This window comes from Pleurodeles waltl, chromosome 12, assembly GCF_031143425.1.
Source record: "Pleurodeles waltl isolate 20211129_DDA chromosome 12, aPleWal1.hap1.20221129, whole genome shotgun sequence".
Taxonomy (NCBI): Eukaryota; Metazoa; Chordata; class Amphibia; order Caudata; family Salamandridae; genus Pleurodeles; species Pleurodeles waltl.
The window spans coordinates 555,384,837-555,409,860 of record NC_090451.1 but is presented as its reverse complement, the minus strand read 5'-3'; the positions used below and the strand labels follow the sequence as shown (position 1 = coordinate 555,409,860).

The window sequence follows — 25,024 nt, the reverse complement described above, 5'->3', positions numbered from 1 at the left end:
ATTCCTCCTGCTGTTCTAGCTCTCTGGATGTTTATAGTCCTCTTGCTTTTTCCTCCATTATCACTCTGGAGCTTAGCCACCATCAATGACGTGTTCTTCCCTTCAGGCTTTCTCCTCCGTCTGGGGTTTCTTCTAGAAGGATCATCTGCTTAGGTGCCACCAAATGTCAGCGGCATTCTGGCTTCTGGAAGGGGTCACCCTTACACCTGGCAGCCCAAGACTATGCAAACCTGCTCATCATAACCTCCCCACAGTCAGAGGTTTCTCAGTAGGCGTCAGTCTCAGAACACCAAAAAGCACTGAGTGCCAGTGATAGTCAATGGTCGTGATAGGCTGGGTCTTGGGTGCAATGTCTGCAATTTGAGGGTGACCATGATGGCATGGTGGGTCAGATACACCAACCAGGTTCGTCCTGGAAGATTTTAACTTCTGACTTAGTCCGTTACGTCCCAATCCACCCGTGGAGCACTCTTTTAAATCCCCAGGATCTCAAGTGAGGTGTTTAAGGACTAGTCTGGTGTCAGGCAGAGGCCGACATCAGCATCCAGTCTAGTTTCCGTTATCAATGGTTAGTCTACATTTGCAGAAAAGGCCTCTTGTAGCTTGTTGTATCCCTGTAGCTTTAACATGAAATCAGCCTTATGACCTTAGGAGTCCACTTGTTTTGTCCTGGGTACAAGAGGGAACAGATCCAGCCCTTCAGGGCTCTTCTCAGGACCAACCCTACCCACTTAGAGCATTTTCAAGATGGTAAAAATCCTTGGGTACACTAAACTTGAGCTCTGAGGGCTGGGTGTGTGTGTGTGAGGAGTGTACTATGATAATCCTAGTGTCCTCTCACATCTAACACTAAAATCAGTTTTAAGGCCTCCGCTGTACCCACAGTTAACTCAGAAATAGAAGTCGGGTAGTACAAAAGCCAAGTCCTTCAGCAACCAGATGGTGGATTCACAAGAATTGTCTTGAAATCCTGGTCTCTCCCCTTTCAAAATGTGCTTAAAGTGTTATATGTGAACCCAGCAGAACTGTCATGAAGGATTTGACATTGAAGGAGGACTTTACCTGTGGTGCCATAAAGGGTGCTGTCAAATGCACGTATTTGTAAATACTTACAAATGCATTTACAAAGGAGTTTTGACACGGAGAGCCGGAGTGAAAAATCAATGACCAAAGGTCTGTTTATTTTTGCTGCAGCAAAAGAGGACAGGTTTACCACTGGCATCCCTGGCCCGAAGTAAAGTGTGCTAGCATGAAGCATTTAACAGTGATATTTATACTCATACATCAAAGGATACATAAAGTATGTAAATAATGATATACGTCATACAGATATTTTAAGGAGGTAATCAGTTTCCACACACCGGTTCCATTCCCAGCTTTGTCCTCGACTCCCTTCTGCAGCTGCCTGACTCCCCACATTCTTGAGACCCTTCAAAGGATTGCGTGGTTCAAAGGTATAGATATCAGCCTTTCCCTCCCCAAAATACAACAGCCGAGGTCGGTTAGTTATTCTGACTACATGATTATAATGAGTAACGTGCCCCAGTTAGGGAAAGAAACCAGCTGCAAGCCTGTGGTGTGGAGCCAGGCTTATTTTACTTAAACAAATATACATAAGATAACATATGTGATAGACAGTGCGTTCAGAGAGGAAAGAGCTCAAACTTACACGTGTTAAAGGAAAAGGATCAATTCAAAATGGATTCTTACAGTGCCTACAGACCCCACCCTGCATTTTCTAGGGAGTTTAGAGGAGTCATCTCTGCCCATTATGGGCAACCTGTTATTTGCTTTTGGGAAGCATTTCACACATCTTCACACCTATTCAGGGCTAATTACTGACTGGGAGAGGCTGGAGAGCCAATGCAAACTAGCCTCCAGGAATTTCAGGCAGGGGTAAGGTAACTTTCCAAAAATTGCTTTTCCTTCCTATTTAATAAGAAACAGATGTCTCCATTGAAATGGATTTTGAAGACTATTAAAATAGGTTGTTTAAAGATTTTCTAGCTGGTCTCATTCCCTATATTAGGATTTTAATCTGTACTCTAGTTTTCTACATAGGACCGCTAGGTCTTCCACAATGAAAAATAGCCTTTGGGTGCTAGGCACTAGAAGTACATGTTAACATTAAATAACTACATGTCCAGCTTTTAAATACCATGCCTCCTGCCTTGTGGGCTACAAGATGTAGATAGGGGTGGCTTATTAATATTTAAAAGGGAGGTTTTGACCTGTCACAAGGTTTATTTTGACTGGTTGAGTTGGAGCTTTTACACTGCCATAGTCCGGATACAGTGGTAAGTCTGAAGCTATGTTTGCACTGTGATATATCGCAAAATATTTACTGCAGTCCAGAAGTGCCATTTACCAGGCCTTGGGCACACTTTGTACCATATGCTATGGACTTATAGGCAAGCTAAATATATCAGTTAGGAGTAGGCCAGTTTAACCAGGTTTAAAGGGGGAGCACAGTACATTACCACTGGTTATCAGGGGTAAAGTGCACAGAGTTCTAAAGCTAGCAAAAATATAGGATCCAGCAAAAGAAAAAAAATATGAGGTGACTACGCAGAAATGGCAGATTTTCTACAATTAGCATGATAACTGGGTCAATAAAAAGTTAGAACACCTCTTTCACTTACATTTGAGTCACTGAGGGCAGAGGTGTACTCCTGTATAGCATGTGCACATTCCTGTCCTTATCCCAGATAGGCCTAGATGTTGGTCATGTGCTCACTGTGCCAGAGGACTCCAGCTATCACTAACCAAAAAGACCTAACTATGCCAAAACCAGCCTGGAGTTGCTGGTGGCCCCCTTTAAAAGAAGCCTGACAGTCCTGGCTGGACTGCTCCTAATGAAGGAGAATCTAGGCTGATATGCATATTGCTAGTTCCTGTCCAATATGACATGCTGGGCGAAGAAAGGATGGACTGGGATGCAGGCCTAAGTAATCAGTGGCTGAGATTAATTTGAGCATTCCACCCATGACTTCTTGTTTTTCTCACTGCCATGCTCCAAGTGTGACAGATTGGCCGAGACGTGGGTCCCGTGCTCACTGCACCAAAGAACTCAAGCTACCTCCTGGTGTAGACTAACTAAGCTGAACCCAACCCGGTCTGAGTTTAGTTTTTGCCTTCTCATATATTTCTGGTTCCTGCCTGAGGTGAAATGATGGGCAAAAAAGAAATATGTTTTGAGATGTAGGCCAAGCAAATACCATTGGCTGAGATTAATTCAAGAATTGCACCCATCATTTTTTGTTTTCCTCACTATGATGCACCATGTGCAATGGATATACCCAGGCATGGGTGCCATGCCCCAGAGATAAAACCATACTTCACAGATATGGCCTAACTACATTGAGGGGTAACAGGATGGCTGTTAGAGTATTCCCAAATTGAGCAGATTGGTTGTGGCTCTAAAATGAGTTGAATGTTTCATAGGTGAGGTGAGGTGTGTTTACTGTGAATGAGCAGGCGCAGTTTAGTTTCTGCTTTGGGATTTTTAGCTTAAGCATTTTGTTGATTCTGGAATGGCAATGCTGATTGAGTTTAGGCAGGATTTATTTGGCGTCAACATTTTAATGTCAATGCAGATATATTTGAATTACATCTGAAAGCCGGTGTGGATCTGAGAGGAGTTGGCATGTTGTGGGCCAGCATTTAATCACATACCACTAGTCATCTTCACCTAGTTGAAAGGCTTGTTGTGATTCATCCTCTAGGTAGCAGAAAAATATGGAGTGGTTGGCATTAGTTGAGTTTGGAGGCAACCAGGGAATGGGCAACAGTTTTGAAATTGTTAGAGGGATATTTCAGTTTGCACAACAGTATCAAGGTGCTAAATAAGAGACAATCTTTTTGTTATTATGGAGAAACCGTCTGATGTGAACATCTGTTTCTTGACTGAGTTGAAGTTTTTCGTCCACACTTTAAGATTCCAGTCAATAGATTTGGTATTGATCAACCTAGAACCTCAAACCATAACAGTGGTGGGCAATACATAAATCTATGCTGACTACATTTCAGTCCTCATTCGAAACATACTGTTCGTCTTGGCCCTCTCTCACCTCCTGGCATTAGGAGTCTGCGCAGTTTCCTACAGCTAAGTGCTTGTGCTTTCTCCTTGAAACATGGCACAACTGGCTTACACCAAATTGGCATATTTAATTTACTCATATGTTCCTAATTAAGTGGTACTACAAATACCCAAGACCTGTAAATTAAATGCTGGTTTTGGGTCTGCAGCACATATTGTACCACCCACTTAAGTAACCCTGTAAAACATGTCTCAGGTTTGCTGTTGCAGCCTGTGTGCAATTTGAAAAAAACAATTCAACCACATAAAATAAATATTTTACCAGGCCAAACCCTCCCTTTTTAATACACAGTCATCCCCAAGGGCAGATCCTAATCTCCCACAGGGTCGGGTGCAGTGTATATGAAACATTGGACTTGTACTTTCAAGTTTCACAAGTCCTATTAGTGAAAAAATCCTAAATTCGCTTTGCACTACTTTGAGGCCTACCTCTCACATAGGATAACATTTGGTTACCTTATTACATTTAATAGTTGCTAAGGTTTGATTGGGAACAGCTAGAAATTTAATCTCTGGTCTCTAAAGAATTGTATTTTAAAATCCTCTTTAATGGTAAAGTTGAATTTTAAGTCATAATTCTGAAAATGCCACTTTTAGAAAGTTGGCATTTTCTTGTCCTAACCTTTTGGTACCAGCCGAGTGTGTCTTGGGTCACATGATAAATAGTTAGCAGTTGGCTTTGTGTATTCCTCCCAGACAGTGAGACAATGGGGGGCTATTTGTTGGCACAATGAGCCATCTTGTCAGAATGGATGGGTTGGACCTGTTCCCTGCCCTAAGTACATTTCAAAGGGGCTGCCTCCAGCACGCTCTCAAAAAACTTCACATCAGTCTTTAGTCACCCTAGAACTCTTGGTACCTGGGCAGGCCAAGGGGGGAAATTTCTAGAAACTAGATTTAGAAGGGCCTAGACGTTTCTCCCAACTCAACGGTTGGCACCGGCATCAATACTGGACCCTCAGACAAACTCTTCATTTCATTCATAGACCTGTAGAGGACCCCTAGAAGGACTGCCTTGTACTTCTGACGACTGTCCTGCTACTTGAGGCCTGCTTTGTACTTCAGCGGACTGCCTTGGAGCTTAAAGCCTGCCTTGTATCCTCAGAGGGCTGCCCTGCTTGTTGAGGCCTACCTTGCTACTTGATCTCAGGACTACCAGAGTGACTCCAATGGCAATTTGGCTGGCCTCTTCCTTGTTCTGAGCTGCAGGAACACAAAAAGCTCCAACAACCTTAAACCCGCACTTGGACCCTGCTTGAAATGAGTCCTGCCCTCAAAGTGGTGCCCACCTAGTCCTGGACTCTTGGAAGTGGTGCTAAAGGTGCCCTAACAGCCAAAAACCAAAACTTGGGACTTGAAAATAAATATTTCCATCAAAAGTGATCTGTGAACTGATGAAAGACAGAGACCTACACGCTTGCAAATCCAATCAATGTGCATCGCTAGTTGGCTTGACTGCTTTGCCCCGTTGAACTTTACCTTATCAGATATTTTTCTTCAAAAATTTGTCTAAGTCCGAATGTAAGCAGAGGCCAGGCCCAATCCACCCTGTGTATCAGAACTGCTCTCCATCGCGGTCACCATAACTTTCGATTTTGCGACTCGATGCCTGCTGTTGGCGCTTTGATCTTTTAAGCTCTATAGGAAAGCGGGGTATTATGCAGTGAGGCTGGTTAGGCTTCACTATGTAATATTCTCACAATACCCCAAAGATGGTCCTTTGGATTCACACTAATAAATCCTTAGCTCAGTCCTGGTTGTGTGGCAAAGAACAGCCAGGCCTTACTAGAAGATCATGTTTTGGAAGATAAGTAATTGTTAAGACTCAAAAGAAATCCAAAACCTATTTATAAAAAGAAAGCAGACTTTTATATAGTTAAAGACACCAAAACAAAGTAAATCAGATACATATACCAGAGTTATGTAATTTAGAGTGGAAATAAAATCAGTACATTCACAAGCTGTCAAACTTTACCATTGAGGTAAATGGGAAATATCACTGGTGACACTTGATCACTTGCACTGTGAGCGTTGAGTAAAGGTGGTGATGATCTTACTGGGCCCCCAACAAACCTTGACAGTGATAAGGTGGAGGAGAAGCTATCTAGCTGGCTGTATCTTCGCAGGGAGCTGGACTACACTTCCCACAATGCACTGGACCAACTGTCTTTGGGAAATCCTTCGGAGGGCCCAATGGCCAGCGCTTCTTCGGATCCAGTAGCTATTTTATTTTACCTGCGGAGGGCAGGGGACCAGTGCCACTAGTCCAAGGGAGTCTGTTCTTGCCTTTGGCTCACAAAGGTTTCCGTCTTGCTGGAGCACCAGTCTTTGGTCAAGGACAACCCGCAGTTGAGCAGTTCCAGGAAGGATGCCACTGGTTCAGGGTATCACACCTTCAGTGCAGGTTCCTGTTCTCGTCGATGCTGGTCTTCTCTTCTCCTTTCCTAGCAAGTAGTTGCAGCTCTGAGGTTCTGCCAGAGGAACCCCTTAAATCCTATATTGAGGGGCTTTAGGGATTTGGATGCAAGTAGCCAATGGGCTGCTAGCCGCAGTGGCTAATCTGCCTGAGGTGACCATATCCAGTGGGTTGTGGCACCTTTTGTACCCAAAAACCTCTATTTTGACACTTTCCAAGATGGCAGAAGTCTTCCTCAGCTGTACAGATCAGGCTGTCTACCCTAGAGGTGTGACTAGCCTTCTGGGGAAGTACGCCTTCTGACTAACACATTTTCCCACCTGCCCAGGTGCCAATATGCCTGGGGGCAGGAGGGCAGTTTTGTCCTCCACTGAGGGACAGTCTGCTTGCATATCAGAGGTGGTGTGCCCTTTGAATCTCACCGCCTTGATGTGCCACTTCACTAGCCTTCCTGCGTGGGAGGGAGATGTGACCTCCTTCCAATCCAGGCCATTGTCCTGACTCCTGGGAGTGTTCACAGTACTGCCCAGGGGGTTGGAATCATGTCTCGGTGGCAGCAGCGGCGAGCTGGCAGCCAGAGCACAGGTAAACTGGGGTAACTTGGTGGTCAGCCGCCTAGGTTGCTTTCTGGGCCAGTGCCACATCACCCACAACATGCGATTCATATCAGAGGTAGGAAGGCACATTGTTTGGTACCAAACATGACCCACTTTGGCAGCACCATAATGGAACTGGCAATACCGGGTTTGCCCTGTTGCCAGCCCATGTTATCCTTTGGACCGTTGTACACTTATAGTAGCCTTTAATGGAAGGGCCACTATAGGGACATATAAGCTTGCACATATATAAGTCCACACCTTTAATAAAACCCTTCTGAGCTCAGGAGGCTGATCTTAGGGGTAACTGACATATATTACAGATAATTCTGGGACTGTGCCATACATGGAGTTGGCACAGTCTGGTTCGAGCAGCTTGCGCTGCTCCTGCAGTCTGCAATGACAGGCCTGCTGTCAGTAGTTTACTTGGGTCACTCAGGGTTGCACAAACAACAGCATCTAGAACAAAAAGTGTGTGGGTTACCATCGAAAGAGGTCACTTTCTGCAGGCTCTATTTTTCACTAAAGAACTTTTAAAAACTCAGAACTGCGGTTCTTCATATTGAATTTAATGTGTTTTTTGTTTCATTTCATTTTTTTTTTTTTCATTTTTTCTGAATTGGTGTAGTTTTTTTGCTCCACAAATATTTCATACTGTGGCTCTAAGTTAAGCCTGACTGATTTTTGTGCCAAGCTACCAGAGAGTTAAGCACAAAATAATTTAGTGACTTTTGTTGTTTTCCCTGACAGATTGTGATTTCTGCTAGAAAAGGCTTCTTGCCTTCCTCAATCAAAAACCCAATTTCCTTCAAATACATGTTGATTTTATCTACAGTGGGTAGAATTTGCTTCTCTGACAAATGTCAGAGAAAGGGACCTAAGTTGGCCAAAATATAGGCTTTCCTTGTGAAGTTGTATTATGAAATGCAGTATGTTCCATAAACCCCATCTTTATACAACAACACTACAGAGGAGCAAGCAGACCACATAGATTATGGATCATGTCAATATGCGGTCAGGATTGTTGCAAAATTATGTAAGTGGCATCTCCCTGCTAGTACATAACACCCTCGCCAACCTGATGTGGCATTTTCAATGTAGTGCTTTTGATCTAACACACGGATAAGCATTCTTCCAGATATTGATGAGTCCAAAGGCATGTCTCTGTCGTATCTAAGAAAAAAAGAATATAAAACTGCAGATGGACACCTTTGTCAGAATATATCGTTCACAACAATATTGACTGAAATAAATATTGTCTTAAATATTGTTTCCAGAAATATTGCCCCATGGTTCTAGGTTTTCTAATGTTAACCCCTTAATGCACACCCCACCCCTCTCAGCAACACTCAGTCCACTTGAAGTGCACCACCGGCTACCAACCACCCACTCACATGCACCCTCCTCAACACTAGCTCAATCAGCAAACATGCCACAGAAGTTTCGGACCTTATCAATACTCTTGCGCCCAACATTGTCTTCCTAACTGAAACCTGGCTCTACCCTTTTGTCATCCCTGAGCATCGCCATTACCATAACTGCAGGATACAGAATCACCCACTGTGACCGCATCAACAAGCCAGGTAGAGGTATCGCTTTCATCCATGGAGGTTCCATCAAATGCACCACCACAATGGACAACACCTTCCCAAGCAGTGGAACACCTCAATTTCACTATCCAGACACATGAGAATTCAACCATTATGGGAACCCTTGCATAATGTCTGGGACCTTGAAACACCTTCTGCAATCTCCACACCGATTTTATCGCCCTCCTCAAAATCATCTTGAAGGACTACTTGTTCCTGGGCAACCTCAACTTCCACCTCAACAACATAGGCGAACCTAACTCCACCAACCTCCTTGACAGCCTGAACAATATCGGCCTCACCCAACTCCTACACGACCCCATTCACTTTTCCGGACACACGCTCAACCCCATATTCACTTTGAGCAACCTCATCAAATACAGCCACATCACAAAACTCACATGGACTGACCACTTCATCATCACAACCCCCATGCCCTTCCGCCCAGCGCAACCCAACGCTGCCCATCATAGCTGGAACAAGGCCTCAGAGACCGAATGGACCAGCACCCCGTCCTCACTATGCCCAAACACCACAACAATGTAAACCAAGATGACAGAAGCTTCATGCCTGGATCACTGACTGCGCCAACATAGTCACCCCAATCAAGAACATGAACACAGAAGCTCCACCAAGCAAGACAGCTGGTGCACCGAGGTCCCCAGGACAGCCAAGTGCCTCTGCAAGCACCTCAAGAGAAGGTGGTGCACCAACAAAGACCCGCCAACAGAACTTCCTACAAAACAGCAGCCAACCTATATCACCGCCAACTACTTCAGATTAATTAAAAAGCCCTAACATTGCGTACTGAAGCTACCCCCAATGACTGTAAGGAGCTCTTCTGCATAGCCCAAGAATTCATCAACCCTGAAACGGTGACAAGCAACATTTCTCCCTCTCATCCCCCACCCTCTCTGAACACTCCAGCGCCACCAGAACCAACTTCCATCAATGCATGACAAGCGTTGCCAGTTGGGTGAGGAATAAATGCCTCATGTTCAACACAGACAAGACTGAAGTGTTTGTCTTCTGCAGCAACAATTCCCCTGGATCACCTCCTGGTGGCTCACAGAACTAGCGCCCAATCCAGCCCCAGCTGAGCACGCCAGGAATCTAGGTATCATCTTGGACAATAAACCCACCAAGACCACGCAGTGGTCCCAAGTCAGTGCAAAGTCATCATTCTGCTTCTTCATCCGCACAAGTTATGTAAAATTTTCAAGTGGCTTTCCCAAAACGCGAGACGCACCATCACCCAAGCCCTTGTCACCAGTCTATCAGACTACGGAAACACCCTCTACATGGGAATCGAGGCCCACTTGAATCAAAGACTACACACTATCCAGAACACTGCAGCAAGACTCATCCTGGATCTCCCTCGTTGCACCAACATCACCCCCCACTTCTCCAAAAACTTCACTTGCTCCCAGTCCGGAAGAGATGCCAGTGCAAGATCCTGACGCACACGTTCAAGGCCATGCACAACTCCCAACCAGCCTACATTAACTGCTGCCTCGTATTTAAAAAAAAACTTCAGACACCTCTGCTCCGCCTCCCTTGCGCTGGCTGGCCCATACCACTAGTATACAACGCGGCAGAGCAGGAGGACATTCCTTCTACCTTTCCCCAGTTTTGGCATTTTTCTAAGAGGTAGATGATTGTTGCTATTCTTTGTGCTTTCAAACTACTTCCAGTATGTGGTGGAAACAGGTGTGAAATGCTTGGTTGATGCTGTAAAGCTATTCAGTTCTGAAAAGTAGACAACATTCTCAATTCAGCAAAGGGTAATTTGTGTAAATCTCTCGAGCGTTCCTAAAGAAACAACCTGTTGAAATAAATAAAATAATGAAAATGAGTAGGAAAAAAACAGCCATTTATGACCACTTTTTAATCTGTCACTTCTTGTCACAATGGCCGGTGTACAAAAGTAATATACAGTTACGTACAGGAGAATCTTCTGGTCGTGGGTATAGATAGGGTTTGTAGGTTCTCCAAGAACCCGAGCCAACAACTGAGCTGGACCTTACACTAGTTTTTAATTGTGCATCGAGTATAGAGCAAATCATATGGTAAAGTACACCAAGTGAAAAATGGATATGAAGGAAACCTATGTACTTCTGAAATGTACATCAGATGCTGAGCTTTACTAGCCTTTGATTCTGAGGGCATTTGGCAAAATGTCTTCTTTCGTGCACACTGGCTTACATTTGGACGGTACAAATTCAGAGACTCCCATTGACCTTGGTTTGTTTCATTCCTATTTCGGGTACTGGGTCCAGTCGCATGAGTCAGGCAGTGTTTTTATCAGGACACTGGGAGACAGGAATGTTGTGGATGCATGCTTATGCCAGAAGATTCCATCACATAATGTAAGAAAAACATGTGATTATAGACAAATTTTGAGGTTTGCAGAACATTGTGGGTTAAAAAAACATCTTTGTGGGATCCACACAAGGAGCACCGCATTGGAATCCCATTGGTGTCTATTTTTCAAAAATGTCCGTGGTTGGTACGTTTTCAAGGGTAGTTGCTGAGCACAGCCCTAAAGACTACAGATGCCCTGTCGCTGATCTCGCCATGTAGCATTTTTGGGCCTTTTGTGTTGCGGTCCGTTGGCCCATCCATACAAGTGGGGAACTGTTGGTATCGGAAGGCGTGTGGGAACGCTGATTGGTAGAATATTTGTACATCCCACACCTCTCCATGTAGTGTTTTTGGACATTTTGTGTTGCAAATTCTTGGCCCACCCACTCAAGTTTGGCACCATTGTTATCATGAGACGTGTGGGATTACTGCATGGTAGAAAATTTATATTTCACACATTTTCCTCATATTTCGGTGATGAAATGTTGTGCAGTCTGCTTGGAGCCATAAACATCCTACCTTCCAGCGTTCCCCTAACTAAGTCTCTTGAAAAAAATGCACCACACTTGTGTGGGTGGACCTAGCGACCGCAAGAAGAAAGGGTAGAAAACGCCAAATAGACACAATACATTTTGTCACAAAAACAATCCCTATTTTCATAATGTGGGTAGCTGTGAATTTTGGGGCTTGTCTGGGCTGCCACCCAGGAAAACCTTCGACTCACACATTTCTGAAAACTAGACAACAAGGGGAGTCCAGGGTGGTGTGGCCTTGGTGCATCTCACAAGGTTTTCCTATCTAGAAGCTCTTGCAAATCTCAAACTTTGGCTGTAAATATGTATTTCCCTTGCATTTCTATGCGAGGAAATTCCAGAATCTGTATGTTATTGAGGTATGTGCATCTTTGATTAAAATGTACGTTGTCAAGAACACACTTAAGCAATGCTGTGTTTGGGATTCCATAATTGCAGGAATGTATTACTGAAGGTTAGGGTCGGATTTTTTTTTTGAGGCACAGCCAAGGACCTCCTCGCATCCTGTGTCAGAACCTACCACATGGTGCAATCTCTATTCCTCACAATTTTGCTGTTTACATGCCTCTTGCCCTAAAAATTAGGGCGTTAAAAAAGCAGGCAAAAGAGAAATGTACTTTTACTTTCAGGGCTGGTTGGTAATAACATCTGTTTAGCGGTTGAGAAGGCTGTGTTAGGCACATGACGAGTTTTTGTTAGAGAACAGGGTCTCCTTTTGTCACTGGATTAATCTTTTCCTTGCTACTATTATTATTTCATGCTTCATCTTGAGCTCTATTACTGCTTATTTTTCCCCTCAGTTGTGGTGTGTTTGCTGTCCAACCATGTTGGAGAAGTCTGATTTTCCTAGTTCGACACAAAGATAGTAGCTTATCCTGTGGCGGTGACCAGAAGCTGAGATTTCCCTTTAGCTTAAGAAGAACTTCCTCCTCTAGTGCTAATACAGTGTTGGCAAGCGAGGAGAAAGAGGAGTCATCTTGAGCCCACAGTGTCTGCCAAAGATTTTCATACATGTTGGTTATTGCAATTTACTATTCTTGTTAACCATTAAGAGGTTTTAGTGACATGATTAATCACATGCTCAGGGAAATTAAAGTTGTAATTGTCATTTGAGGGCAAAGGGACGACAAGCAGTCAGCATAATGATCAAAGTCCATCAAGTAACAACATTATTTTTGGTCCTTCACCTGACCAGATAGTGCCAGCATGGAAGACTTGAAGCAACTGAGATTCTATGGTAAAAAAGCTTGCCAGGCTTGCCTGCTCTGCCAAACTTTACATCACAGTCCACAGATGCATCGAATGCAAAGCAGTCAACCAAGGGAAATTTGGTTCCTATTGATATTGAGAAATGAGATTCAGTTGCACCTAAAAAGTCCCAAAAGTGTTGCCTGCTATTAAAAGAATTCAGTGTAGATTACACCCTGAAATCAATTCTTTGGCACAGATTGATGAATACAGATGTGCCAAAAGAGTCCTAGTTTTGACCCTTCTGACTTTTCGCTCTTTCTCCAGTTAAATGGGGGTTAGGAATTGGGGATGAAAGATTGATTGGCTATTTTAATTAAGAACGTGAAAACATCACAGCACTGGAAAGCAATGAAAATTAGGTAAATAACCACAAACGTATGGCTCTTCAGAAACATTTGCAAGACACAATCCCAACCAGGATTTCCTCATGTTTTGGGCAGGAGTAAATCCGCTGGTAACTCAGTCCTCAGAACTAGAAAGTGTGTATGGGATTCTCAACAGAGAGCAAAATATTTTCATGGAGAAACAACAAAAATGGCATACATGCGCTTTTGCTGACCTTTTTACGGTTGCATAATTGTGTATATTTACACATGTATACATTTTTATGATTGAAAGGACCCCTGAACAACTTCGAAAACCACAGCTTTGCAGGCGTGGTACTCCTGGAAACGTGTCAGTAAATCCATGGGTGAAAATTTGCACTTCTTTGTGCATTAGCCTCCAAGTCCCTTTCTGCATAATTATGTGGCATGCAATTATACTTTAACAGGCTGAAATATCATACCTTACTTAAGTAGGCAAACATTTCAATGGCAACTTATGCCACAGCTTACTCAGAGTAGAATGGTATCTTCCTGGAGGTTAATTTGCTATAGTGAACGTTATAAAGCAGCTATTTTCTTTTTTTTTTACACATTGCAGCTACCCGATGGAGTTTGTTGAAGGGATTCTTTCTGTGGCCCAAACAGTTTATGCGCTGTGTGAGCAGGCAAGCTGCAATAAGAAGCAATGCACGAGGCTCCGTAGGCGGATTGAGATCCTTATGGTTCCTGTACAAATGATCAAGAAATATCCTGAGAGGCTGCAGTCCAAAGAGCTCCCTCAGATCCTCAAAGAGATGCAGCTTACCATGGAAAATGCCAAGTACTGGGTCTTCAAATACAGACATCTGGGCTGGTGGAAGAAGTTGTTGCTGGCCAACAGTATCAAAGAGGAATTCGAACTGGTGAATGAACGAATGGGAGATGCAGCCGAAGGACTGGCTCTGCTGCTTCAGGCAGAGCAGCGAGAAAAGTTCTTGGGCGTCTTTAAAGAGAAGCTTCTTAAGCGACAAAATGATAAAGATGCTGAGGAGGACCTGCAAGAAATACAGAAGTACTTTGAAAGTAAGTGTATGTTTTCCTAGCTGCATCTCCATCTACTAGTCTCTCTTTCTCTCTCCGGCACACTCATTTTCTGTCTCCCTTTGTGTTTGAAAATACTGGATAGTTTTTCTGCAGGATATATGCAGATAGTTGGTCCTTGTAATGTATTGTCACAGTCTCTTGAAGTATCATAAGAGCATGTGACATCCTCCGGATTCTAAGAACAAGCTTGAATCTTGGTCTAAAAAATGGGAACTGTTGTTGTGTCTTGGGAAAGCCTTGTTTACAACTAACTCCTTTTAATTAATACACTTAATGTCAATGCCATAGCCAGCAGTGTATGTTTAGGGAGGCCTAGCCCCTTAGTAATGACAACACGATGGAAGGCCCACTAACATTAGTCAATTTGGATAACAAATAAAGATACATTTAGAGTATATTTTTGGATTCTAATTCAAGGAAATGATGAATAGTGAACAGCCTTTAACACTGATAAAAACTGGATAAGTCCAAAAGATAACTTTGTAGTTGCAAAGAGGTCACTCATCCAAGAAGGGCTGGGCTGTACTGGGAACCCAGAGCAGCTCTGGCAAATTTTGTCAGACCAGCCTCCATACGGTGAATAGCAAAGGAGTACTTTAAAGGAATTCTCCCACCAAGGAAATTTGGGAAAAAATGGCAAACATAGTGCATTCTACAACACATTGTTCATTATATAATCATTTGTATTAGCTTTTAAATCACAGCAAATGATGACTTTAAAGTGCACCAAGAAACAATGTTCTTTGGTAGGGCTCTTTCATGATTCCCTCACCATCACCCTCCAACAGTCCTTCTCATATCTCCATAGCCTCTCTCTCACATGTATTACATTTGTTGTATAGCATCTCTCATACCAGTGTAGGGTGTCAGAGCACTTTACATCACACTCACATACAGAGACAATGAATCACACGTGTAAATCAGTGTACAGTAAATGTTACATAAGGCAAAGGGGGACTACAAGGTGTATGATTCACGTCATCCAATATTGTAGGCATTTTTAAAAAGTCCTTGGTGTGAAGAAGCACAAACTCAGGATTCCGACCGTAACACAGTGGTTAATGTTGACTTAAATAATAAGAAATTATTTCTTCCAAAACAAACTTTTAGCAACAACAAGAAAATTAAAGACGGGGAGAAAACATAACTTTCTAACCTGTACCATGCAGTTTGCATGCACCTCTTTGATGGCAGTTCATAGCTCACTGTGCTTGATTATGATTGTAACTTATGAACTGCAGAGTAACAAAAGAGTCTCTGTGACAAAAGTAGTAAACCACTGAGCTATGCACATAAAACACTGGTCTGTGATAAGCATCATACATGTCTTGCAACAGGCATATTAACCCTCTGTTCTACCTTAGATGAGTCAAAACTGCCAGTAGACAAAACCCAGATCTCGCTGGTACATTAATCTTCAGAATTATCTTGACACTTCCATTGTCACCCAAAAACTGCTGGATATATACAATAAACTTCGTAGTGCTTTTACAACTGCTGTACTGCTACAGAACCTGACCCCAGTAACACTACCGGCCCGCCGCCCTTCCAGCCTCCTTTGGAAATGCTCGATTCCTGGTACGGCCAGTCTGGCCTTGAAGAAGGGTGCTTTAAAAAAAATAGGGAAATGCTGTAGATGAAGCATTATTGCCATCAGTTGAAGCTCAATGGCTTTAGGCATCATTTCTATTTGGGCTTGACCTTAGGAGTCAATACATTTCGTGACTAGTAGACATAACAACGAGCTATCCACTGCAGGCCCACAATGTTCTAGTGCCCCATCAGTGACCACCAGTTTATTTGTAAAAACCTCATAGAGACAAAATCCTACCATCCTTCATCAGTTCCAGAGCTAGTGCCAAACCCTTTCAGCAACCACAGTATTGGTATAAGGAAAGATGTTACATATGGGTGCCCAACAATCCTAATTTCTCTTCCATCCACGTATAATGAGTCCAATGTTAGCAGATATTTGATGACACCTGTACAAAAATGATCTAGTTATTAGGTTGACAAGTAGTATGCAGTGGTCATCTAAGATGAAAAAGAGCAGTCGGAACCTATGCTACCACTCATCAGGGATACAGAGGATGTTCCAAGTCTTAAAAACCAAGCAGATATCTCCTGCACTCAAAGTCTACAGTGCTAAGGCTGAAGGTAGTGCCCTGTACTGGGCGAAAGTGTGAGGCTGTGCAGAGCTGTTGGATCTGGGGAAAGCTGAAAACACCTTTCTGAGGTCCCTGGTAGGCCTTCCTAAGAGCACACCGTTGCTGTCCCTGCATTGGGATTTGGGGTTCAGACCTATCATCCATAAGGCCCAACTAAGACCGCTGATGTTTCGGAGGATGCTGAGATCAACCCCTGCCCAGGCAACCTATAATGATGCCCTTAACAAAGTGTTGAGTTATAAAAGAATTTTAAGATTTTGTGGTTACATTTTGTTAAGGACACCAAATCCGAAATTGGCCTGGAAAACTACTGGCATGATCCAGGCCGTCCTTTGAATCTTGCCAAGACCACAATCGGAGAACCATTTTTGGCACACAAATGGGCGCTGGAGGTGGGAAGTAGTGGACACGGCTCTCTAACTATGGCCTTCTCTGATTTAAAACTACAGTGCCCATACGAACCTTTCTTTTATTATATAACGGTCCCAATAGAGAGGTCACTCGACGTAACATTTAGGCATGGCACAATCCTGCTTAACTCCTTCAGTGCTAACTGGAATTTGAAGCTTTCCCAATATGCTAGCACAATAAGGAGCATTTATTGCACTTTTTTCTCCTCTGCCCGGGGTATGGCAAACTGAGGTTATGGTGAATTTTGCCAATTTGTAGACATTTGGGGGTTAAGCAATGTGTGGTGGCCCTGAAGATGTTGAGAGCTGAGACCAAGGTTATAGTTTGTGCAGTTGCCGAATTCCTCCATTGGAGCTGGATTATCAGATCTGATGGGTTAAGCCACCCAACTAATATTACTTAAAGAACACAAGTAGCCCTAGATGAGGCTGTCGTTTCTTGCAACACATGACTTATTGTTTAGAAATGGGCTGAGGTTTTTATGAAGAGTGTAAGCTCCTGTATAAAGTAAAACTATGCTTTTTATCTGCCATTGGATTATATCCCTATCTTATTTCTTTGTGCTGAAATGGTATTAACTTGTACTCTGTATTTGTTATGGAATGTTAATTTTTAGGTATGTTTTATGTTTTATCAGTGGTTTGTTTGAAAACATGTCTTGTTTATCTTTATTGTGTCTAAGATTGTGTGTACTTTGGCATATATGCCAAATACAGTATTTATGATGGTGAAAAATAGCTAGCACCCAGTAATCGTAATATACATTTTTTGCTATTTAACATGTTTCTTACTTTTTCCAACAGGCGGCAATTACCGCGTTGGGCCTTGTACCTTTATTCTGCTTTTCAAAATATCTGCTGTGTCCCTCGCCAAACAGGGTGCACATACAGGTTGAATTCAATTACAATAATGCACCTTATTACTAATGTAGGCTAATGTTTCTATTGGACCTGGCCCTTTTCGCAGAGCCACCACAAACATTTTGCCTTCCTCTGCTGTCCCTTGCTGAACCCATTTTGTTGGCTATTTGCAATCTGTGCACTTTTTCCTTGCTAACCAGTGGTAAAGCGTTTGTGCTCTCTGCTTAAAACAGTACAATTGGCACCTACCCAATTGGTACAATTAATTTACTTTTAAGTCCCTAGAAAATGCTTATATACCCAGGGCCTGTAAACTAAATGCTGCTAGTAGGCTGCAGCACTCATGGACATACCTCAGGCCTGCCATTGCAGCTTGTAGTGCAGTTTTAAACTGTCATTTTAACCTGGCAAAGTAAGCCCTCCTTTTTTAATACTTATAAGTTACTGCTAAGTTAGGCTTTAAAGACTCATAGGGTAGGGTGCATTGTATTTAAAAAGTAGGGCATATGTACTTAAGCTTTCATGTCCTAATAGTGAAAAACCCCTAAAGTAATTTTTCACTGGTTTAAGGCCTGTCTTTTCCATTTAACTATCAATGGATAATTTATTACATTTAATAAGTGCTATCTTTTGATTGGGAAAAGATAGAGGTATGCCGGATACACTCAAATAATTTGTAATATAAAATCCTTTTTGAAGATTTAAAGTTACAATTTAGAAAATTACTCTTTTAGAAGGTTAGCATTTTCTTTACCAACCAACTGTGCTTTTCTGTCAGTGTCAGGGGTCACATGCCTGTGATGGCTCTACTGTTGGGGTTTGTTTATTGTTTCCAGACAATACACAGGTGTGGACGGGATGGGCCGCCCTGACAAGATGGTTGGAAGGAGTTGTGCCCAGCCTCAATCACACTTTAAATGGCATTGCCTGCAGCACACACAAAGAATCCAGATCCCATGCCTGTATTTTGTCACAAACGTTCCAGGCCCAGTTGTGGGGGTAGAACAGGGAGTCCTGACACATAAAGGTTGGAACCAAGTATAAATATTGTACCTCCAGAGGCACTCAGCAGAACTGTCCTAGACTTGTGGAAGATTCAGGACTGCCCTGCTGCGAGAGGACTGCCCTGCTGCTTGAAGGACTGCCTTGCCTCTGACAAGAAAGCTTGGACCTGCATGTCTTCATGCCAGGCTATCCAGAGTGACTTCAAGGGCCACTTGGCTAACCTGTATGAATAACAGGGATACAGCAAGCTTCAGAGGCCTCCTTGCAATTGCCCAGCTGACCTGCTGCAACTAGACCTGCCTGAACCCTGATGCTGGCCTTTGCTGGAGGAAGTCCTGATCCACAAGAGGTGTCCCCCCCCAGGCCCTGGACCCTTGGCTGGCATTAGAGTGTACTTCTCCTGAATAAAAGGTGAAAATGAAGACGTTTGGGCACCTCTCTACAGCGAACAGGCCAGTTTGTCAAGACTGTGCTGCTTGTGACAACTGGCAACACAAAGCTCTGGTGAAACCTGCTTTTTGTGCCAACGACAACTGTCCATGATGACTGTTAACACGAGACTTGCACTTCGTGCCACAGTAGCAACCGGCAACACAAAGGTGCAGCAACTACCATCTGGAACGCTCAACAGCTCTTTGTGCTGTAGTGATGACCATCCGCAATGCCCAGCCTGCTTTTCCTGCTGCTGCGACGACCGTCCACAACGCTCATTGTATTCCTTGCGGCCTCCTCCTCTGTAAACGGAACTCTTCGTGCCAGACTCCGAAGGTAATTTTTTAGACAGACTAACCTAGACTCTGCATTCGACTCAACTCTTGCTTCAATGTGGTTGGCCTGAACTTGTGACTACCACCCACCCCCCTCTAGTCCGACCAGATGATCGCAAGTGGTGCTTTGTGCTTTTAAGGCACTATTTTCAATGAAAGCTTTGCACCTGAATATCTCCAGTTCTACTGACTTGATTTTTGTTGTTCTAGTGTCATTTAATTCACTCTGTTTTTCTAAACTGGTTTCTGATTTTTCTTGCATTGGGTTTTCACTTTACTACTGTTTGTGTGCTGCAAATACATTGTCTCTAATCTAAGCCTCACTGCTTTTGTGCCAGACTGCCAGAGGGTTAAGCACAGTTAATTTAGTGACTTTTTTGGTTCCCTCTGACAAGAATTGTGGTTGTTGCCTGAGTAACCCATTTTCTTACAGTTTCTAATACCGGCAACCAGCACCAGCATGAAAAACAATTGCTGATGCTACAGTGGGTAGAACCACTCACATCAGAACCTCACAATTATGTAAATCTCAAATTATATAGGAAGAGGCAACTATGCTTTAAAAAGTGTTTGAAGATTTGTAGCATTTTGGTTAAAATTATTATTTTTTAAGCCCTCAAATCCTTTTACTCTAAACACAACATGCCAAATGATTTAAAAAGTATATAAGTCCAAACTTGACTCTATCAAGGAGATGTATGTGGCTACCTTGCAACACCACAGTGTACCATGCATAATGTTATTAAGCAAAATGAATTTCATACTTGAACGCATGCAGTTCATTTTTTATTTTTCCCAGTCTTCCTGCTGCAAAAAAGGGTGCCCTGGCTGAGGGTGACTGACTCTTTCAGGCACACCTAACTCTACTAAAGCCACATTCCAATAATGAAAGTAAGACCTCAATACAAAAAAGAGACTATGTCACAATAAAGCAAAGTGTCAGCAGGGCTAAAATAATTCTAAAGTCAATGGGTAACTCCTAAAAATGCACAATAGGAGAAGAGCATTAATACAGACCAAAGGCACTGCGACCCCGCAAAAAAAGACCAAATAGTGGTGGTGCCCCAAAACAGCTCACAAACGTGAAGGTAGGAGTGATACCAGCTAATCCAGTGCTTTAAAAATGCCATTTCTCCTTGACTTCCTCACTCCACCGAACCATTCTCACCCAAGTAACATGGGTGAATCTCAGTGTCTTGATGTGGCCCTATTCTGACATCTAGGAGTAGGTGGACAAGGTGAGTTTCAGATTGACCCCTTGCATTAAGTCAGTAGAGCTGATGCTAGTGGGTTTAGTGCCATCTCACTGTATGTGGCTGCATCTTAGCCAATCAACCTTCGGGAGCCCGAAACAGAGAAAAGATAGTAGTACTTTTTAGCATGCCTCAAAATAAAAGGGACCACAAGGGCAAAGTTACAAATGACACCATTTTGCAGCACCTCCCTATTGCAATAATGATTAGAATAAGTTGTTTTTTTCATAGTCCTTAATGCCATACATCTGCAGCTGGCTTCTAAGTGCTGTATATAGCAGGCCAGAAGATGGAAAACAGAGTTTTCCTGAGATTGAAGTTTGTGGCCTGCATGTGCTGCAAGGGGCGCCACCGCTCACTGAGTCATCTACTCATGAACAGCACCGTTAACTATTCATGAGGCAGCACCTACTCAAGAATTTCAGCACTGTAAATAACATAGGAGAACATTTCACATTGGAATTTCTATAATAAACAGATTCAGGAGGGTGGAAAATGCAGTGAACAATTACGCTAAAAAGCCTCTAGAAAATTTCAAGTATAGCCAGCAAATAGCACACAATATCTTTACTTTCTAGTGCCTACCGGGTAGCCAATGTACTAAAAATCCATTGCCTGGGTTTATGGACAAATTAGTTGCACTGAGAGATGGGAAAAGTATACGTGCTGCTGTGTACCATGGGCACCATGATCAAAAAATTATTAGTGAAGCCCAGGTCATGCAAGAAGCTGTGCCCTCAGAGGCTTAGTTCTGTACATGGTCTGCTGAGAAACTGCAGTCCACGTTGCACCCGAAGCCAAGGGGCCCCCAGACCACTGAAGTCTGCACCGACATGGCAGTTCTATTCCCTTGTGCATGATCCTGGAATTCTCACTCCTCTCTACTGTTCGGATTCCTTTGCTATTTTTCTACATCCTCTAATTACCTATCTTGCTTTTAGTTCCTGTTTTTACCTCTCCATCCATTCCCTTCTTTGACCCCTCCCCTTGCTCATATATGCGCTTCTCTTTCTCTACTTCTGTCTCCTCCTTTATCCTTATGCATGAAGCTTCCTATCATCTTTGTTCTTCTATTACTCTTTCTTCTCCCTCATATCTCTAATATTTATCCTTCTCACTCTCTCCTGGTAATCTTCTCACTCTACCCTTACATTTGGTTTCTCTGCTTATTCTGTTCCATCTTCATTTGTTCACTTGCCCATCCTATTAACACTACATAATAGCTCTCACCTCGAGGGTCACGCCTTTCTTTTTTTAGTTTAAAAAAGCACTTACTGACTTCATAAACAGGTATCTATCACCGTTTATCGAAATAAATGCTTGGTTTGTGCTGTATGTTTTCTAATCTTACGAGGACAGGATGCTCCATGACATCAAGTACATTGCATCTGATCTGGTTCACTCAATGTCTCTGGTGGTTATTAACGTAGCCTCTCAATTGCTGGTTTCACTCTCCCGCCGGTGTGCCAGATCTGACTCTGCCAGTTCAGGCAGGGTGCCGTGAGTTCCGAATATGAGTGCAGGCTCGGCCATGGTAGTAAGTCGAGATGCTGTACAGAGGTTTGAATAGAGGCCACATTTCGGTGCTCTAGGGAAAGTGCTATAGAAAAAGTGTTGAAGGACAGACAGTGCATGTGCAGCTCAGTTGCACCTGTGCAGATCTCTTTTCCCAGCACACACTTACTACATAGCCCTGTCTTGCATCATTTGCATTTGACTGTATTTTCACAATCAGTTTCCATTTCATAAGAGACAGCAAAGACCTCGAGTCTGCCCATCTAGTTTATATACAGGATGCTTGTTTCTGGTCCAGGGAGGACCTGGCCTGGCAATTCGGGCTTGACTGTTCCTATGGGGAACAGGGTCGAGACTGATTTGCATACGGCTGGGTCCAAAATGGAATTGCATGGCAAGCAAAAATACTGCTGGAATAAACCAGATCTGTGAGTGGGGGTGAATGTTTGATTTGTTCCTCATTCCATCCATCATCTGTTCTTTTCCAGCTTATCCCCCTAAGTGGGAAGGGTATGCTCAGACGTGGGGCACATGCTCATTATGCCACCAGATTCAAGCTAGCCTGGCTGATGAGGGCTGATACCCTGAAACGTGTCATAGGATGCTTATTTCTGGTCCAGGGAGAACCAGGCCTGGCAGTTTGGTCTGGACTGTTCCCGTTGGAACAGAGTCAAGACAGATTTATATACGGCTGGGCCAAACTGGAATGGCAAGGCAAGCAAAAAAAACTGATGGATTAAACCCTTATCTGTGACCGAGGGTGAATATTTGATTTGTTTCGTATTCCATACATTATCTGTTCACTTTGCATCTAGTTCATATTTGTTGAAGCCACCACTCGCGAATACAGAATAGTGTGCACCTGAACACTGTGTTTAAGTTCATAGCAGTAACAGCTACACTGAGGCCTGTAGTTTAGTGAGGCCACACAAAAATATAGACTGGCCGGGCCCCCCTCTGTGGCTACGGCATTTTATAATTTTAAGAGTATGTCTCGTGTTTCATAACAGTCTAAAAAACACATTCTCTACCTAATGGACTTTCCTGTCATTAGAACGTGTTAGAAAGATGAGAAAGGGAAATTGCCCAGTTTGAGAGAGGTGCATTTATCTTCGTCATGTTATGCAGTTTAGGTCTCTCACAGCCAAGCCCCTGCAGGATGGGAAGGTCTTTTGGGTGAATCTAGGCTGTGATACAGTTTGCTTTTGCATCTGCCCATAAATCTGGAATGCCCTTCTACCAACCCCTGGTGAGAAGAGTGGTTGTGCTGGAGGGGATCTTAGTTACATTTTAGGTTTCCGATGAAAATCTTACCAACTCATCAAGCCAGAAGTCTCAGCTTAATTCGTGCTAGGCCAACAGATCTTGGCTGTAAGTGAGAATTAATCAGGAGCCGCAAATGAAGTCAATAAGTCATCACAGTTTTAATTACAATCTTTTGGAGGCCAATGATAACAGTTGGTCTGAGTTTTAAAGCTTTATTAAAGTCTCAAATCTATTTTAATCTTTATCATCAAATCTCAATCAAGGCAGAACTTCCCAATAAAGAGATGTTTAAGAAACTCAGTAGAGTGCCAGAGCAGGATAGGCTCAGGCACTGAAAAATGAATGGGTCTCTCAGAGTGAATATGAAAAACGTCTGGGAAAACAGTCTCCAAGCAGCATCAAGGATAGCTTATTTTCTACTCTTGGAACACACACTTATAAAAGCTTTCATTTCAAAACATATGAAACAAGTATCTCAATCTTCCACCTGGACACCCAATCAGCTTGTGGTGTTCTCATGGGAACAGGACAGCTTCCGTTGTTTAGACAGTCAAAGAACAATAGTCTGCTGATATCAACATTTGAATGAAACAATATGTGAAGCTATTGTAGAAACTCAAAAGAGTTCCCACCTTTAGCTTATTATAAGACAAATACTGTTTATAGTTAGGCCTTTATATCACTTTATTAAATCACAGGTTTCTCTTGTAGTTCACTTGACTAAACTAAAAGCCTATGGTAAGGTCAAAATATAACATCTTTGCATTGAGCTAGAACATTTCTCAACATGTCAGCTTTACTGAGAATTAACATTTCACATTCTTCTATAAAAGGGCATTCCGTAAAAAGTGCATTCAGCAGCTGTTAAAACCAAATACAAGTGAATGTGACAGCCTAGTGCTCTCACTTGCTTTAAAATGTGTTTTTCTTCTAATTCCTATATGCTAATTACATTACATAAACACCCTAGCAGCTGCAAGACTGCTTAGGCTCCTGTAGTCGGAGTAGCTAGAGGGCGGAGAACTGTGGAGTTTAGTCCTGGCCCTTGAAACAACACCTAAATAGAGGCAAAACAAAAGACAAAGGGCAAAAGTGAACATGTAACACAATTTCTCTAAAACACACAAACATGACTCTTTGGCACATAATCTAAACATGAGCAACTTACGAAACACTTCTTTTCTGAAAACGCAGAAGTCCTGTTGTTGTCTGGCCATAGTGTGTGCCAAGCCTTGGACCCTGTGTTCCCACGTTTCCCCCTACATGTTTGTTGTTGAAGGTCATGCGAGAAATCCTGTGGTCAGATGCAGACTGTTAGTCTCCAAAAAGATAAAGTGGGTGTACTTTTCTTGTCGTTCACCCTGCCCCATTTTGAGTGTGAAGGAAAACCCTATTCTGTCTCCTATCCTTTTGATTATCCCCATCACTCAGTACTTCGTATTATTCATAATCATGGGTCAGATGTTTTAACACTGGGAATAGCAGTTTCAAATTAAAATTTTCTGTGATTCACAATTAGGAA

The 25,024-nt window shown here is 43.0% G+C and overlaps 1 protein-coding gene across 2 annotated transcripts in view; it reads left to right on the top strand.

Moving 5' to 3' along the window:
• The window catches only part of MLKL (mixed lineage kinase domain like pseudokinase), a 391,400-nt gene that overhangs the window by 23,486 nt on the left and 342,890 nt on the right, over window positions 1–25,024 (top strand). For both annotated transcript variants that reach the window (XM_069217629.1, XM_069217630.1), the window contains exon 2: window positions 13,773–14,236. In XM_069217629.1, coding sequence (XP_069073730.1) covers window positions 13,780–14,236 — 457 coding nt within the window. In that variant the 5' untranslated portion in view covers window positions 13,773–13,779. The remainder of the gene's footprint in view (window positions 1–13,772; window positions 14,237–25,024) is intronic.